Source organism: Aptenodytes patagonicus, unplaced genomic scaffold, assembly GCF_965638725.1.
Source record: "Aptenodytes patagonicus unplaced genomic scaffold, bAptPat1.pri.cur scaffold_82, whole genome shotgun sequence".
NCBI lineage: Eukaryota > Metazoa > Chordata > Aves > Sphenisciformes > Spheniscidae > Aptenodytes > Aptenodytes patagonicus.
Window position 1 is genome coordinate 119,542 of NW_027472030.1, and position 15,932 is coordinate 135,473.

The window sequence follows — 15,932 nt, forward strand, 5'->3', positions numbered from 1 at the left end:
TGGCAGATGGCAATGTACGGCTGAAATAAGGTGTGCACAAAGAGAGCAAACCCTGCTGTCTACCAGGCCAGAGAGAAATAGTGTTTGCACTCTGTGATGTCCCGCAGGCCCAGAGGGCCTGTGGTAGAGGTGAAGATGATCTCCAGGAAGGACAAGGTGCTGCTGAAAATGTCCTTGGATACAGACAATCTTTGACACAGGAACAGTGTGAAAATCAGTGGCCTGTTCCTTGATTTTATTATCCAGGGGATTACTAAAGCATGCAGAAGAAGCACTGCCTGCACCTACTGGATAGGGATGGGACAGGCCTTGCCTCACAGCAGTGGTGGGAATCAGTCACTTGCTCATAAGCACCAAATCTGTCTGAGATGACCTGGGGTATCTGTTATGTACCAGCTCTGAATGGGGATAGCTGTCCATACGTCCTGCACTGCCCTTGTCAGCTGTGTGCTCCAGTTGTGGTGGATGGTTTTGGTATCTGAATTAGCACCAAAGGCCTGTATTTGGCTAATAAATTCAGCAGCTGGACTGGATTAGGTGAAGCAATGTAGGGGTGTCCATGAGACTACTGCCATTATAGTCACTGGACATCTAGTAAATATAGCTAATGGAGAAGAGAAAGAGAGAGACTGAGCACTCTCTCTCTGGCACATGACTCGATTTGCTCAGATTAATACCTCTATCAGCTGAACATAAGGATTATGTTCATAATAAAGGTTAGGGACAGGTTCACTTGTACTAAATGTGGGCATCTGCTGGGCCAAAGGGATTTCTCACCAGCCTCCAAGATGCTCACATGCTGTCCCATCCCTCAGAATTGCTCCATTAGAGCTTGCAGTTACCTGCACACATTTTGGATCACTTCCTGCCCCTCAAATGTTACCACGTGTTTGCATCTCAACAGCTCACTCCTGACTTCCACCTCCATTAATTAGCATGGGAGCTGAGACAAGCAGTTCACATGCAGGTGCCCATTTTGTGCACACCTGAATTGAGGCAAGAGGAATCTCACCTCCTGCAGGTTTGTGGCAGGCTTTGGAGGGAGCTGAGTCCCCTTCCAGCCCCAGGATTACAAACCCAGGATGAGATGCCTTGATTGACTCAGCTGAATCCCTTTCCTCAGCACAAATAAAGGAGATCCCTCCTTGTCACTGTCTGGGTGTCTTGTCTAATAGTAAGACAAGAAAAGGTGATTCTTTGACCTAACTGTCTCTGATAGGAGAAATGACACTGCTGGAAATAAGTGTCTCTCCCCAGCTAAGGGAGGGAACATCAGTGATTACTTCAGTCTCTTTCACATCAGGTTCCCCTGCAGCCCCAGGGACACTTCAAGGGAGCCCAGAGGGGGCAGAGAAGGTGATGCCTTGGGCTGGTGCTCTGCTCCTGAGCTGGGATGGGCTTCTGGGATGGAGGGAGCTCATGGCAACCTGGCAGCGCTGCAGAGAGACAGCTCTGCCCAGGAGCATCTCCTCTGCAAAGGGCAGCAGGACTGAGGGAACTGAATGGATGTTGCCAAAGGCAGACGAGTGGGGCAGAGGGACATTAAGGCAGTCTGGGGTGGAAGGACAGAAGAGAGGTTACTGGGGGAGAAATCTTCTCAGCCCTTCACATGGTAAGTCTCTGGCAGCAGGGCAAGGTGCATGAGTAACCTGGAGGGGTGTCTTAGAGGTGGCACATCCCCAGGCAGATATGATCTGGCAGGATGGCTCTCAGGGTTTCCTTAGTGTGGAGGAGGACATGATCCAGAGCAGGGTTTCCTTTCCGCACTGTCAGAGGGACAGGGCACAATGGCTCCCTTCTCCCAGGGATGGCTGCAGGGGTGTGCAGCCAGGTGTGAACCCAGGGGTGCCCAGGGCTGTCCTTCAGAGCAGGGTCCCTGCACCCTAGGGGGCCGTGTGCTGGGGCAGGAACTCTGCTGCCTGCTGGGGTCAACATTCAGCCTGCCCAGGGAGCTCCCCACGAGGCTCTGGGGAGAATCTGTGGGTGGAAGGCAGGGTCCTTCTGCTTTCAGGAGGGTGCTGCATGGAATCAGGTCTGCTCAGGACTCCAGATCGCCCCCAGGACATTTCTGAGGAGACTTTTCAAGAAGCACATCAAGGTAGGGGCTACTGGAAAAAGAAGAAGCTTTCCTGACTTTTTGCCTGGTTGTCTGAGTTTTGAGCTGGAGGTTGAAATTCTTGTTTCCACTCTAGAGTAGGCTTTGAGACTCCCAATCTCTTACACTGAGAGATGAATAAATCTGTCAGAAGCACCTCAAAGCACCGTAACCCAACTGCCTCCAGTTACAACCTCCCTTTTACAGACACATCAGGATTCCTGTGACCTGCTCCTTAGCTCCTACAGACACAGAGGTGCCCCTGGGCAGTGTCTTGCCCCTGGGAGGTTTCTGCAGTGCAGAGCGAGTGTGATGGGAAAAGACAGAGAAACAGCTACAGGCACAAACAGCTCCAGGCAGAGGAGATATGTCAGGGGAGGAGAAGAAAGTGCTGTCAAAAGTGCTGTGGTGGGTGGATTTGGGCAACTCCCTGTCAGTTCCTCCAGTGTAGATGCCTTCCCCTGAGCAAGCTCCCTGGTCCCCTGTCTCACCCACAACAGCTTCTACCATGAAGACAGTGGTGGCCAGGGCATGAGCTGCCTCCTCTGCAGCCAGAGCTTTAGCAGAGAAGAGGTGCCTCTCTCCTTACACATGCCTGTTTCCTCCTGCATGACAGAGGGCTTAGAGTGACTGCCCAGCAGTGCCAATGTCTGGGGAAGTGTGCACAGCTGGGTAAGGTAATGACTTTCCAGAGTGTTTGCCTCTTTGCCTTCCTCGGCATGAGCATCATGGTATTTCTCCATGTTTCTCCACCTGCCCATGCTGCTGCTGTTATTGTTTTCAGGCACTCTGGGGATGGGGGTTTCAGCTGCAGTTCAGACCCTGACCCTGACCATCCTGCCACAGATGTGTCTGCATGGGAATTAGGTGTCCCAGCCCCCTTCTGACTTCTGGGACCCCAAGCAATGCAGTGTGTAGGGGCGGAGAATGCGCCAACTGTCCCTTCAGAAGATCCCATCTTTTACTGCCTCCCTGTATTTTAATCTGTTGTCATTGGGGAAATGCAGTCAATGGGGTTTAGGAAATAAGCAGACTCTCTCTGAAAGCCACACCACCTCAGGACACTTGACTGTCTCCCTGCAGTGTCATGTCAAGCTGTTCTCCACAAGGGTGCAGTGCTCCCATAGCATCTCTGTGCTATCGAAGAGCCTGACAAGTGAAGCAGTGAAGATACTGAGGCTGTGGAAATGCTGCTGGGCTTTTTCCAGCATGGGTAGCTGGTCGGATGATATGAGCCCTGCGTGCTCTTGGCTAGAGAGGGAGTGTTGAGACCTCAGTCAGGTGTGGACACAACACCCCAGAGTGCTTGGTCTGGTCATCTGAGTGAGATGAGACACAGTCGTTCTGTGTCACTCCCTGCACATCTAGGCTGATAATGAAAGAGAGGAGTTTGGAGAGCCACCCTTTGGATCTGGAAACCCCTGCTCTCTCTAGGTTGTTGTTTTTTTAGAGTAACTTCTGAGTGTGATCATCTTCCAGCTGAGAGAGGCAGAATGGGGCAGCTGGGAACAGGACTGATAGAGACCAGCTCTCCTGACTCTGCACTAAGGCACAGGGAACCCTTTTGCCTCTCATAGCTCATTAGTGTTCATGCTGAGAGAAATCCAGAAGCTGAGGATTTCTACCTCTTCAACAAACACTTCTCCCAATGTGACAAGGGCATCTAAAAATGAAGCGTATCACTAAATTGCTGTGCTACAGCCCATCATCTGGAGCACAGGGCAGGAAGACGCCGAGCAGCCTTCCTCCATGATGGGTGCACCTCTCCTGAGGGAGGATGTGCACATAGTGATAGTCCACACCTGCTGCTCTCTTGTGATCATGCCTGCCATCTTATGATCATTTACCACCAGGAGGGTGGTAAATTGATGGGTGGGCAGGGTATGTCTCAGTGGTGGTTGAACCAGACCCGGGCACCTCTGTTTAGAAGGGTAAAATGATAAAAGAGAAATCCCTCCCAGGGCACTTTTCCAGAGCCAGGGGGCCTGAGTACTAATTTAATCTCTCCCTGCAGGACATGAAGACTATTCCCACAGGATCACTGTATCCAGGCTCCTGCACTCAGCCCAGGGTGTCCATCCTCAGTGAACTCCTCGATATACGGGGTTTTTTGCCACTTCAGTGTACAAGTTGCTGTAGAGCAGGTCTTACTCCTGGGGAGCAATCAGTTGAGGCCCCTGCTCCTCATGCAACACTCAGACATTACAAATCAGAACTTAAGGGAGGAAGAAACATGAAGGGAGTCTTGAGAAGAAGAGAGGTGATATGAGAGGTTTCTGTAAGAAACAGAAGAGGTTTTCTCAGAGAAGCCTGCCCTAAATTGTCAATGTCTTTTCCTCCCTGGACAGCACCTGAGTTCTGGAGGGACCAAATGTCGAACGGCAGCTCCATCACCCAGTTCCTCCTCCTGGCATTTGCAGACACGCGGGAGCTGCAGCTGTTGCACTTCTGGCTTTTCCTGGGCATCTACCTGGCTGCCCTCCTGGGCAATGGCTTCATCATCACAGCCATAGCCTGTGATGACCGCCTCCATACCCCCATGTACTTCTTCCTCCTCAACCTCTCCCTCCTTGACCTGGGCTCCATCTCCACCGTTGTCCCGAAATCCATGGTCAATTCCCTCTGGGAAACAAGGACCATCTCTTACTCAGGATGTGCTGTCCAGGTCTTTTGCTTTCTCTTCTTAATTGTAGGGGAGTATTGTCTTCTCACCGTCATGGCCTACGACCGCTACGTTGCCATCTGCAAACCCCTGCACTACGGGACCCTCCTGGGCAGCAGAGCTTGTGCCAAAATGGCAGCAGCTGCCTGGGGCAGTGGTTTCCTCAATGCTGTGCTTCACACTGCCGATGCATTTTCAATACCACTCTGCCAAGGCAATGCTGTGGACCAGTTTTTCTGTGAAATCCCCCAGATCCTCAAGCTCTCCTGCTCAGACTCCTACCTCAGGGAAGTTGGGCTTCTTGTGGTTAGTCTTTCTGTAGCTTTAGGGTGTTTTGTTTTCATCGTGCTGTCCTACTTGCAGATCTTCAGGGCTGTGCTGAGGGTCCCCTCTGAGCAGGGACGGCACAAAGCCTTTTCCACATGCCTCCCTCACTTGGCTGTCGTCTCCGTGTTTATCAGCTCTGGCCTGTTTGCCTACCTGAAGCCCCCTTCCATCTCCTCCCCATCCATGGATCTGCTGATGGCAGTCCTGTACTCAGTGGTGCCTCCAGCAGTGAACCCCCTCATCTACAGCATGAGGAACCAGGAGCTCAAAGATGCACTGAAGAAGCTGTTTCAATCAGTTGTCTTTCAGCAGCAATAAGCTGCCCATGTCTCTTCTGAAGTGATTTCAAACTTATCTTAGAAACCTCCTGTGCTTTTCGCATTTTATCTGTAATAATCCTGGTTTTCCAGGAATTTCTACATTCACTGCACTTCTCCAGAGGCATGAACTGAGTTGGCCTGACACAGAGGCCCTTGTACACCTCTGGCGTGATGGTACAGCTGGTCTCCCATGTCACAATCCTGTAATAAAAGGGGATTTTGTCAGTGCTGGTGTCTGGAGGTTGGCCTCTTCTTCCAAAGCTGAAGTGAAAAAAAAGCTGAAGAAATTGTCCCCCACGAGGCTGTGCTGCTGTGCTTGGGTTCTCCATGGGCTCAGGAGAGGAGGGCAGTGGGTGATGTGTTACGGATGGAGGCCTGGACTGAATTTTCACATGTGGGTGCCCAGTCCCCGTCGAGATGGTGAATGATCAAAAGGGATCTGCCTAGGACTGTCTCCCTGTGGCTTTCAGGCACCACAGCCTGCTCGCTCTGGCAAGCAATACTGTCAGCATGGGGCCCTGCAGTGATAACAAGGAGGGGGCAAGAGAGGCCAGCAAGAGAGGCTCTGGTGGCAGGGACGACCCTGGGGAAGAGCATAGGAACAACTCTGTGCTTCTACAAGGAAATAAATGACAAAGAGAAACCTATTTCTGCATGCACTGGCTTGGGGCAGGCTGCTCTGTTGCTGGGGCAGTATAAGCAGCCTTAGGAGCCCCAAGGCCAGGAGTCTTATGCTGGCACAGAGGAGCTCCCAGCAGTGGGCAATAAGGATCTCTTGGAGGCAGGAGACACAGGGAGACACTGGCCTCCGTATCCTCATATCATGGCCATCCCCTAGTCTGGGGCTGATGTGGGAATGACACCCCTCTCTTTCCCCCAGGAGCTGCTGTGCCCTTCAGAGGGGCTGGGGCTCTGGTGTGAACGTCTGGAGTTCTGCAGCACCTTGCAGTGGGCACTGCCATGGGGCCAGACCAGACTGCGCTGCTGTGCTAGGCTGGGGAGAGGGCAGGGGAGGTGGCGAGAGCCAGGCAGGGGCTGGGCTGGCCTGGAAAGTGCTCAGGAGAGGAAAACACCAAAGGTAGCTGAATTGTGTGACCATGCAGGGTGAGGACATGCACCAGTGGGTTTGTGGTGCAGAGCCAGGGTTCATGGAAGGGAGCTGAGATATGCAGGTGCAGAAGAGAGGAGGCCAGTCTGTGCCCTTGGACACATGGATAGATTGGGAAGTTGGCCCAGGGCATTTGTCACCTCCAGCCTCTCATACTAGCAATTTCTATCTGTGTTCACTCACCCCAGGTTTTTGGGTGAGTCTTGCTGTGAAGCCATCTCCATCCTCCTGCTGGGTTCAGCACCTGTATCAGGAGAATGTCCAGACACGCCCAGCCTCTCTCTTGGCCCCGACCACAGCAGACCATGGAACAGGGCTGTCTGCGAAGACTCACATGGGACAGAGCCAGGGCAGGGCAGGGCCTGGTCACTGAGGAAAGTTGCAAAAGTAGGATGGTTATGGGGGGATAGGGAACTGAGGACTGTCATTGGTATTGTAATGGGGAGGACCTTTCCACACTCCTGAACACAGCCTCTTCCATGCTGTGCCTGCGCAATGGGGCCGTAGGATGATATCTGGGGCAGTGCGGCAGGGACAGGGTGCTGTCAGGGGCCATGAAGCAGCTGCCAGGAGGTTACAACAAGGACAGGTATATACAAGGAATCTATATGCATTGCCATTGCTGTGCAGGTATGATTTTGGGAAAGCCAAAGCTCACCTGGAGTTGGTGTCTGCAAGGAAAGTCAAGAGCAAAAAGAAGAGCTTCGATCACTTGTTAGAGACCAAAGCTGAACAAGGAAAATGTAGGGCTGTTGCTGAATGAGGAGGGTGATTTAATAACAGCAGACACAGATGGGGCTGACTCAATGCATGCTTTGCCTGAGCCTTTACTGAAAAGGTCTCCGGGCCTCTGTGCTCAGTGAAAGTGTTCAAGGAGGAGGACACTGTATTGGCAGGAACTTAATGAAATCCAACAAATACAATTGCTAGCTTCTGCCCCCACAGGGGACTAAGCCTGGAAATGTCACAGGATGGGGGCATCCTATGGAAGGGTCTTGTTGGGCAGCAAGCTGGACAGGAGGCAGTCATGTGCCCTGGCAACAAGGGAGACCAACAACATCCTGGGCTGTATGACCAGGGGCACAGCCAGGAGATTGAGGGAGGGGATTATCCAGGTTACTGCATCCAGATTTCAGATCCCCAGTACAGGAAAGATGTCAGCAAGATGGAGAGGGTTCAGTGAAGGGCCCAAGATGGTAGAGGGCTGGAGCACCTGGTCTGTGAGGAGAGTCTGAGGGAGCTGAGCTTGTCCAGTTTGGAGAAGGAAAGGCTGAGGGGGACCTCATCGCAGCCTGCCAATACCTGTGAGGAGGTTATGAAGAGCCAGGCCCTTCACCATGGTGCATGTTGGGAAGATAAAAGACAACATGTGGAAGATGAAAAAGAAGTTCATCCTGGACATAAGGAGAAAATTGCTCAGCCAAGCATTGGTACAGGTCACCCAGAGGCTGTGCAGTCTCTCTCCTTGGAGGTTTTCAAAATTTGACTGGATCAATTCTTGAACAGCCTGGTCTGACCCTGTTTCTGGCAGGTTGGACTACAAACCTACTGAGGTCCCTTCCAACCCAAGCTATCTTATGACCCTCAGGCCCTATTTCTGATGGTGTCCTGGTTTCGGCAGGGATAGAGTTAATTTCCTTCCTAGTAGCTGGTACAGTGTTTTGGATTTAGGATGAGAACAAAGTTGATAACACACCGATGTTTTAGTTGTTGCTAGGTAACGCTTACACTAGCCAAGGACTTTTTAGTTTTCCATGCTCTATCGACTGAGAAGGCTGGAGGTGCACAAGAAGCTGGGAGGGGGCACAGCCAAACTGGCCAAAGGGACATTCCATACCATGTGACGTCATGCTCAGTACCTAAACTGGGGAAAGCTGGCCGGGGGGGCCGCTGCTCGGGGACTGTCTGGGCATTGGTTGGCGGGTGGTGAGCAATTGTACTGTGCATCACTTGCTTTGTGTATTATTATTATTATTATTATTATTATTATTATTATTATTATCATCATATTACTATTATTATGATTTTATTTCAATTATTAAACTGTTTTTTATCTCAACCCACGAGTTTTTTCTCACTTGTGCTCTTCCAATTCTCTCCCCCATCCCACCGGGTGGGGGGGAGTGAGCGAGCGGCTGCGTGGTGCTTAGTTGCCGACTGAGATTAAACCATGACAGTCCTTTTTGGCGCCCAACGTGGGGCTCGAAGGGTTTGAGATAATACCAGATTAACCGGAGTGTATTAAGGAACTTATATCTGTTAATAGTTGTGGGTCACAATGTTGGTTTCTCTGTTCTCGATATTGATTTGTATAATCTGCATTGTGCTCTTTTTTCCCCTAGAAATCCCCGCCGGATCGCTTGAGCCCAGGAGTTCTGGGCTGCAGTGCGCTATGCCGAGCGGGTGCCCGCGCTAAGGCCCAAAAGGACTGTCGTGGTTTAATCTCAGTCGGCAACTAAGCACCACGCAGCCACTCGCTCACTCTCCCCCACCCGGTGGGATGGGGGAGAGAATTGGAAGAGCACAAGTGAGAAAAAACTCGTGGGTTGAGATAAAAAACAGTTTAATAATTGAAATAAAATCATAATAATAGTAATATGATAATAATAATAATAATAATAATAATAATAATAATAATAATACACAAAGCAAGTGATGCACAGTACAATTGCTCACCACCCGCCAACCAATGCCCAGACAGTCCCCGAGCAGCGGCCCCCCCGGCCAGCTTTCCCCAGTTTAGGTACTGAGCATGACGTCCCATGGTATGGAGTGTCCCTTTGGCCAGTTTGGCTGTGCCCCCTCCCAGCTTCTTGTGCACCTCCAGCCTTCTCAGTCGATAGAGCATGGAAAACTAAAAAGTCCTTGGCTAGTGTAAGCATTACCTAGCAACAACTAAAACATCGGTGTGTTATCAACTTTGTTCTCATCCTAAATCCAAAACACTGTACCAGCTACTAGGAAGGAAATTAACTCTATCCCTACCGAAACCAGGACAGATGGGTACAGAGCAGATGTTTACGGGGCATGAATCTGCCTATGCTGTATGTGACCATCTGAAACAACACCTAAACCAGTGAAGAGAGGTCGACACCTCAGTGTGAGTGTCTGACTGAGGAGTGTCATGGACAGTCCTGGGCAGGGACTGTTTTGGGGGCATGGGGCTCTGTGTAAGACACAAAATAATCTTCTCTTAATGCTGTTAGCCTGACATACACTAATTAATGTCAATAAAAATGAAACAAATATGTGATCTAAATCAAAGCTTTTAAAATTGTTTTGTTTTCTGTTGTTTTAATACACTGGTCTTTGGGGGAATTGTGTGTCTTTTTTCTTTCTTTGAAAAAGAAAGGTGTTCAGAACCGAGTTTGGATGTGGAACACAAATGTCTTCAGTTACAGGAACTCAGACACCTGGTGCCAGCATCGATGCCCTGGGACCCTCTGCCCAGGCTGCACCTGCAGCTCCTGAAGGGCTCTGGTCTCCCACAGGTCCTCTGTGATAGTTGCCAGTCCCAGGAAAACATCTAAGGTACACTGGGGCCCCGAAAAGTGGCACCGGATGTTTATGGTCAGACAGCTGAGGTCTGCCTGGAAAGGTGAATAACTTTTTTCAATGTTTAAAAGAATTTGAATACATATTCATCAGCTGAAACAATTGAGTACTTTTAATAAAATGGCAATGTTTTTCCACCATGCCAGAATGGGAATTTCCAGGAAGTGTATTAATCATAGGAGAAGAAATATTGATCTCCCCCTGTACTTGCACTACCAGTACTCTGCTGTTACGCTGCATATTTAATCTACCTCATCTTTCAGGTGTTCCCACCTGTCCTGATTAAAGGACCATATGTAAGAGGGCATCTTTTCAGCAGACTATCTGGACATGTGCCCTTCCCATTGCTTTCCAGATTTCCTCTTCCCCTTCCTTTTTGTTCATTTGGACATCTCCCAACTAGTTGCTGCTTTGAGCTTCAGGGAGTTAGAAGCTTGCCCTATCTCTCAGAAGCCTAATTTACTCTTTAATCTACTCCATTATGTTTGTATCTAGCCTTTCCTATCTCCCTGCCTAAAAAAGATCTTGTACGGCTATCCCTTGTGGAAGGTAGACATCATTAGATGCAGCTGGGACTTAGCATACAGTTAAGGAGCATTTTACTGTTCATTAAATTGTATTGTGTGTAACTTTTGTTTGTTAACAATGACGAGGAATCCTTCTGTGCCTGTGTGCAGGCAGTTCGCTGAGGAAAGCATGTGGGAGTTGGTGAAAAGGAGCTGAAGCATCACACTGAAGCTGCAGACTTCAGTGGAAAAGTCCGATGTAAGGAAAAGTGATGCAAGTCCCAGGGGGCAGATGACAAAAATGGTGGGGTTGGGAAAGTGAGGAGGAAGTTTGTTGATAGTGTCTGGCCTCAAGGAGACTGCTTTTCCTGCCCACCCAGACCTCCTTAGGAGACCCTCTGGATAAATATCAGTTGGAGCATGCTGCTATCACTTCTGTAAAGTGAAAATTATAAAAATACCCTTAAAAAGCAAAAATCTTTTCTTATTAAATGGTCATTGAAATCTTCATCATTCACTACTCTCCTGAAGCCTCTCCAATTAGCTATACAAGTCTTGAAGACTTGAAGAAAATTATGGGATTGTAATGAGCCCCGTGGTGTATTTGGTCCTAAATCCATGAATCTCAGATACTGAGAGGAGATTGAACAAACTGCTTGAGAAGGCAAAGTCAGAAGGAAATGCTGAAGTTTCTTGGAGTATTAATTGTCCCCACTGAGGGCCATTACTGACAAAGTCTCCCCATGGACTCATCAGTACAGAAAATTGGAGGCAGCGGTGAGACGTGGGCAGAGGCACTGTGCAGGTGGCTCTGATGCTGAGTAAAGCCTTCATATATTTATCAAGCCAAATGCCAAGCCCTGACCACCCCCAGCTTGGGGAAGGGAGATCCTGTCCTCACGCATGGCTCGGGCTTCCTGGGGCAGTAGGATATGGGCTTTGTGATGCCAAATGAAGGACAAAGGTATGACACCTCCCAGACTCCCTGAGGGATTCAAGGAGGAAATGAGGCTCCAGTGCCATGAGAACAATGTGTTTCATCATAGGCCTTGGTGGCAGAGACATCAGCCATAGCCAAGGGGACAAAGACCTCGGTTCTGCTGGAGCCCTCCAGCCTTGCCAGCACCCTCGGCCATCTCCACTGCAGGCTGTCCTATGCTGTCCTACACTGTCCCACACCTGTGCCTGTTTCCCTGCAGGCTGTAGACAACCCACCCACTTCCTCACCTTGCTCTCACCCCAGCACCCATCCTTACCTTCACTGATTTCTCTCCATCCTCACTGGCTGTTCCTTGAAATACAAAGCAATGGGCTGATCCCAGATTCCCTCTCAGTCACCTGTAGCAGCACAGCACTACCTTTTGAATGACATTTCTTCCTCCTCCTGTTCAGTCTGGATTTCCAAAGCTGCAGTTCCTGGTGGTTTTCCTTCCTCATACTCTTTCTCACTGCCAGAAAAACATGCAGTCATCTCTGTGAGCAACTTTCAAGCTTCCTCAAGCTACTACTACACTACCCTGAGCCTCTGTTTCAACAGGCCTAAGAAGCCTTTCCTCAGCCTCTCTCAGCCTTTCCATACATGGCCCCCAAACCCATCTTGGCAGATCTCCTCTGGACCCTCTCCAATTCCTCCACACTCCTCCTGAACGGGAGCCCCACACCAGGACACACTATTCCAGATGTGGCCACACGAGTGCCAAGTCAAGGGGAATACCTCCCCTTGTCTGGGTGGCCATGCTCCTCCCAGTGCAGCCCGATAGGCACATGGCCATATTCACATTTAGCACCACTGACTTGTATGGCATCCCTCGTAATGCCCATGGTCCTTGAGGTTGCTCCTCATCCAGTCAGGTCTGAGTCTGCCTTGATGTATGGGGTTGTTCTGCCCCCTGGCGCAGAACATCAGAAGATCCCTTCTCCTTGGGAAACGTCTAGAGGTTTCTATTGACCAAATCCATTTCTCAAGGTCTGGTTGGACTGAAGCTCCATTGTGTCAGCTATTAACGTCTAGATGAAGATGGAGATAGATACTAGTTAAATGAAATTGCTGCCCAAGGTAGTAGGTATTACCATGGTGACCATGCCAGAAACACCAAATGAAGGTACAATGCAAGCAAAACCAGGTTCAATGAGGAAAGGGTAAGCAGAGGTGTGCTGATTGTACAGCAGGGCATGAGGATGATCAAAGGGAAGAACTTGGGAAGGGCAAAACATGGAAAAAGAAAATACAAGGTGAAGCCAAGGATATGATCAAGACTGTTCTGGGGTACCTGCCAAGCAGCCCTTCACCCAAGAAAGACTGACTGGAGTGGGACAAGAAAGCTGCACTTGATCTGAGCATATTTACGCTTATATATTGACTTATTTCCATGGTCAGTGGCGAGTGGGGAGTCTGAGTGCTTTGAATACCAGCATCAAGGGAAGATCCATAGTGGATGAAAACACAGATTTGCTTGGGCTGGAAGTGATCTCAGGAGGTCTCTAGTCCAACCTCCTGCTCACAGCAGGGTCAGCTATCAGGTCACAGCAGTTTTGACAGGAATTTATTCATTTTGGGCCTGAAAACCTCCAAAGACAGAGATGGCACCAATTCTGGGAAACCTTCTCACTGCACATTGGCCCTCGTCCCCCAGTCATGTACAGCAGTGAGGAGCATAATCCCTCCTGGTTACCTCCTGGTAGGTGTGGGAAGGATGTTATATGGTCTCCCCAAAGCCTTCTTTTCTCCTGACTGAAAAAACATAGCATGTTCAGCCTCCCATAGTGAGAAAATCAACTTTACAAATGCATGTCTGAGACGTTTAAGGGTACCCTAAAGTCCGGACTTTGCCTTGGATTAGCTGAACACCAGCATTTTTCTATTTAAGGCAATTTCTAGAACAGGTCACCCCCCATCTGATCTCTTCCCATCCATCCTCTGATTTGGCTGGACATTCCTGGCCCCCTCCTGATACTCCTCATATGGCCCCAAGCTGGATGGGGGTCACTGCTGCTAATCCCCCTTCCCAGGAGATCTGTGGATATGGCAGGTGGTTTAAGGGACTATGGTGTACTTCCAAGGACACGAGATGTGTTCAGCCGTTGCCTGAAGGTGACATAAATCACTTTCCAGCCTCCCTTCCTTGTGCCTGTGGGGTCCCCACTGCCTGCTCTGGGATTGCAGTGTCCTTATTTCCCTGCAGATACCTGGGTTTAGCACTTTCCCTTTGGGTGACTCCACCACTTTGTGGGGCTTCATTCACTGCCCACCCCAGGCACACACAGTACATGGAGATCCTCTGGGCTCTCCAGGAAGCTCCAGACTCCCCTGCTTAAGGACATGATCTGCATGTCACACGTGAGACAGCCCTGGGTATGTACTTGAGTGAACATTCACCATCATCACTGTCACCAGACACCAACAGGTGAGTCCTAAATCCAACCCTTGATCTCTAACAGGTCACACTATGACAGTGAGCTGTTTGCTCCTGAACCCATGGAGCAACAGGCCCTTTTGGGGTGCAGTTGCTCATGCCTATTCTTGGCACCAGCCTTGGAAGACAAGTTGAGTCTCCAGGCACTGTGCTTGGGAGATCCCTCTTTATTACAGAGGTGCTAGGAGGGGTTAGCTCTGACCCAGCATTAAACACACTTTGACACAGGCTCCACGTGTGACAGAGCAGGTTAATTCCTCAGTAGAAACGAGGTGAATCCAAACATTTATGTAGGAACATAACAACCAAAAATTACCACAAAATGAGAATGATAGCAATAATGACAATAAGTATAATGGTGATGATAACAATAACACAACCCCCCCAAATTACAGGTGTGCAATGCGACACCCTGCGAGTCATTTGTGGAGACAGATGGGAAATTTATCACTATTGAGAAACATCCATGAAATCACCTTCTTAATGGCATGCTTGAGCTCCTTGTTCCTCATGCTGTAGATGAGGGGGTTCACTGCTGGAGGTATCACTGAGTACAGGACTGTCACCATCAGATCCAGGGATGGGGAGGAGATGGAAGGGGGCTTCAGGTAGGCAACCATGGCAGTGCTAGCAAACATGGAGACGACAGCCAAGTGAGGGAGGCACGTGGAAAAGGCTTTGTGCCGTCCCTGCTCAGAGGGGACCCTCAGCACAGCCCTGAAGATCTGCAAGTAGGACAGCACGATGAAAACAAAACACCCTAAAGCTACAGAAAGACTAACCACAAGAAGCCCAACTTCCCTGAGGTAGGAGTCTGAGCAGGAGAGCTTGAGGATCTGGGGGATTTCACAGAAAAACTGGTCCACAGCATTGCCTTGGCAGAGTGGTAGTGAAAATGTATTGGCAGTGTGAAGCACAGCATTGAGGACACCACTGCCCCAGGCAGCTGCTGCCATTTTGGCACAAGCTCTGCTGCCCAGGAGGGTCCCGTAGTGCAGGGGTTTGCAGATGGCAACGTAGCGGTCGTAGGCCATGACGGTGAGAAGACAATATACTCCCCTACAATTAAGAAGAGAAAGCAAAAGACCTGGACAGCACATCCTGAGTAAGAGATGGTCCTTGTTTCCCAGAGGGAATTGGCCATGGATTTCAGGACAATGGTAGAGATGGAGCCCAGGTCAATGAGGGAGAGGTTGAGGAGGAAGAAGTACATGGGTGTGTGGAGGTGGTAGTTGCAGGCTACAACGGTGATGATGAGGCTGTTGCCCAGGAGGATAGACAGGTAGATGTCCAGGAAAAGCCTGGCATTCTGTGCAACAGCTGCAGCTCCCATGTGTCTGTGAATGCCAGGAGGAGGAACTGCATGATGGAGCTGCCATTGGACATTTGCTGCCACTGGTCATTCAGCCCTGTTCAAGGAGGAAAAGGCAGTAAAGAGTTAGGAGAGTCTTGTCTGAGCAAAATCAAAGGCATTTCACAAAGACCTTCCCTCTGCTACACACTGCCCCTTTTCCTTTTCTAGGAGACCTTCCTTCATCTCCATGGCTGGAGTTCTGGTTTGTGCTGGCTGTGTCATGAAGAGCAAGGCCTCTGCCTGCTGCCTCCAGAGGGGTCAGCCGTGCTCTGCAGCAGTGGGTTCATGGGAAGGGTGGGGGCAGGGGCCAGTCCTGATGTTTACATTTTTCAGATTAAACCACTCCTAATGCAGAAGGGCTTGTGAAAATCTGCACTTCAATTACTAAGTAACGGTGATTGCAAAAGGAAGTTTGAGAGTGTTGGTTTTTTTACAGCTGTCCTCCATAACACTTGAGGAGTGTTCTTGCCTGTCAGAAACCCTCAGCGTTTCTGCTGCACTCAGGGACAACAGAGCAAGTCCTGCAAAGCAAGAGGATTGTTTGTGAAAGGCCCCACAAGATCAGTGTTTGACTCTGCAGATGAAACTCCCA

At 49.9% G+C, this 15,932-nt stretch overlaps 1 protein-coding gene and 1 pseudogene across 1 annotated transcript; one reads left to right on the forward strand and one right to left on the reverse strand.

Moving 5' to 3' along the window:
• The first annotated feature begins 4,466 nt into the window (after positions 1–4,466).
• Positions 4,467–5,402, forward strand: LOC143173457 (olfactory receptor 14C36-like). Its single transcript, XM_076363724.1, has one exon. It carries the CDS (start codon positions 4,467–4,469, stop codon positions 5,400–5,402), a length of 936 nt encoding a protein of 311 aa, XP_076219839.1.
• A 9,003-nt stretch (positions 5,403–14,405) lies between these two features.
• Positions 14,406–15,372, reverse strand: LOC143173459 (olfactory receptor 14C36-like; annotated as a pseudogene).
• Between the last annotated feature and the right edge of the window lie 560 nt (positions 15,373–15,932).

Excerpts from the sequence above, each read along its gene's own strand:
- LOC143173457 (XM_076363724.1), top strand. The coding sequence starts at position 4,467 with ATGTCGAACGGCAGCTCCATCACCCAGTTCCTCCTCCTGGCATTTGCA.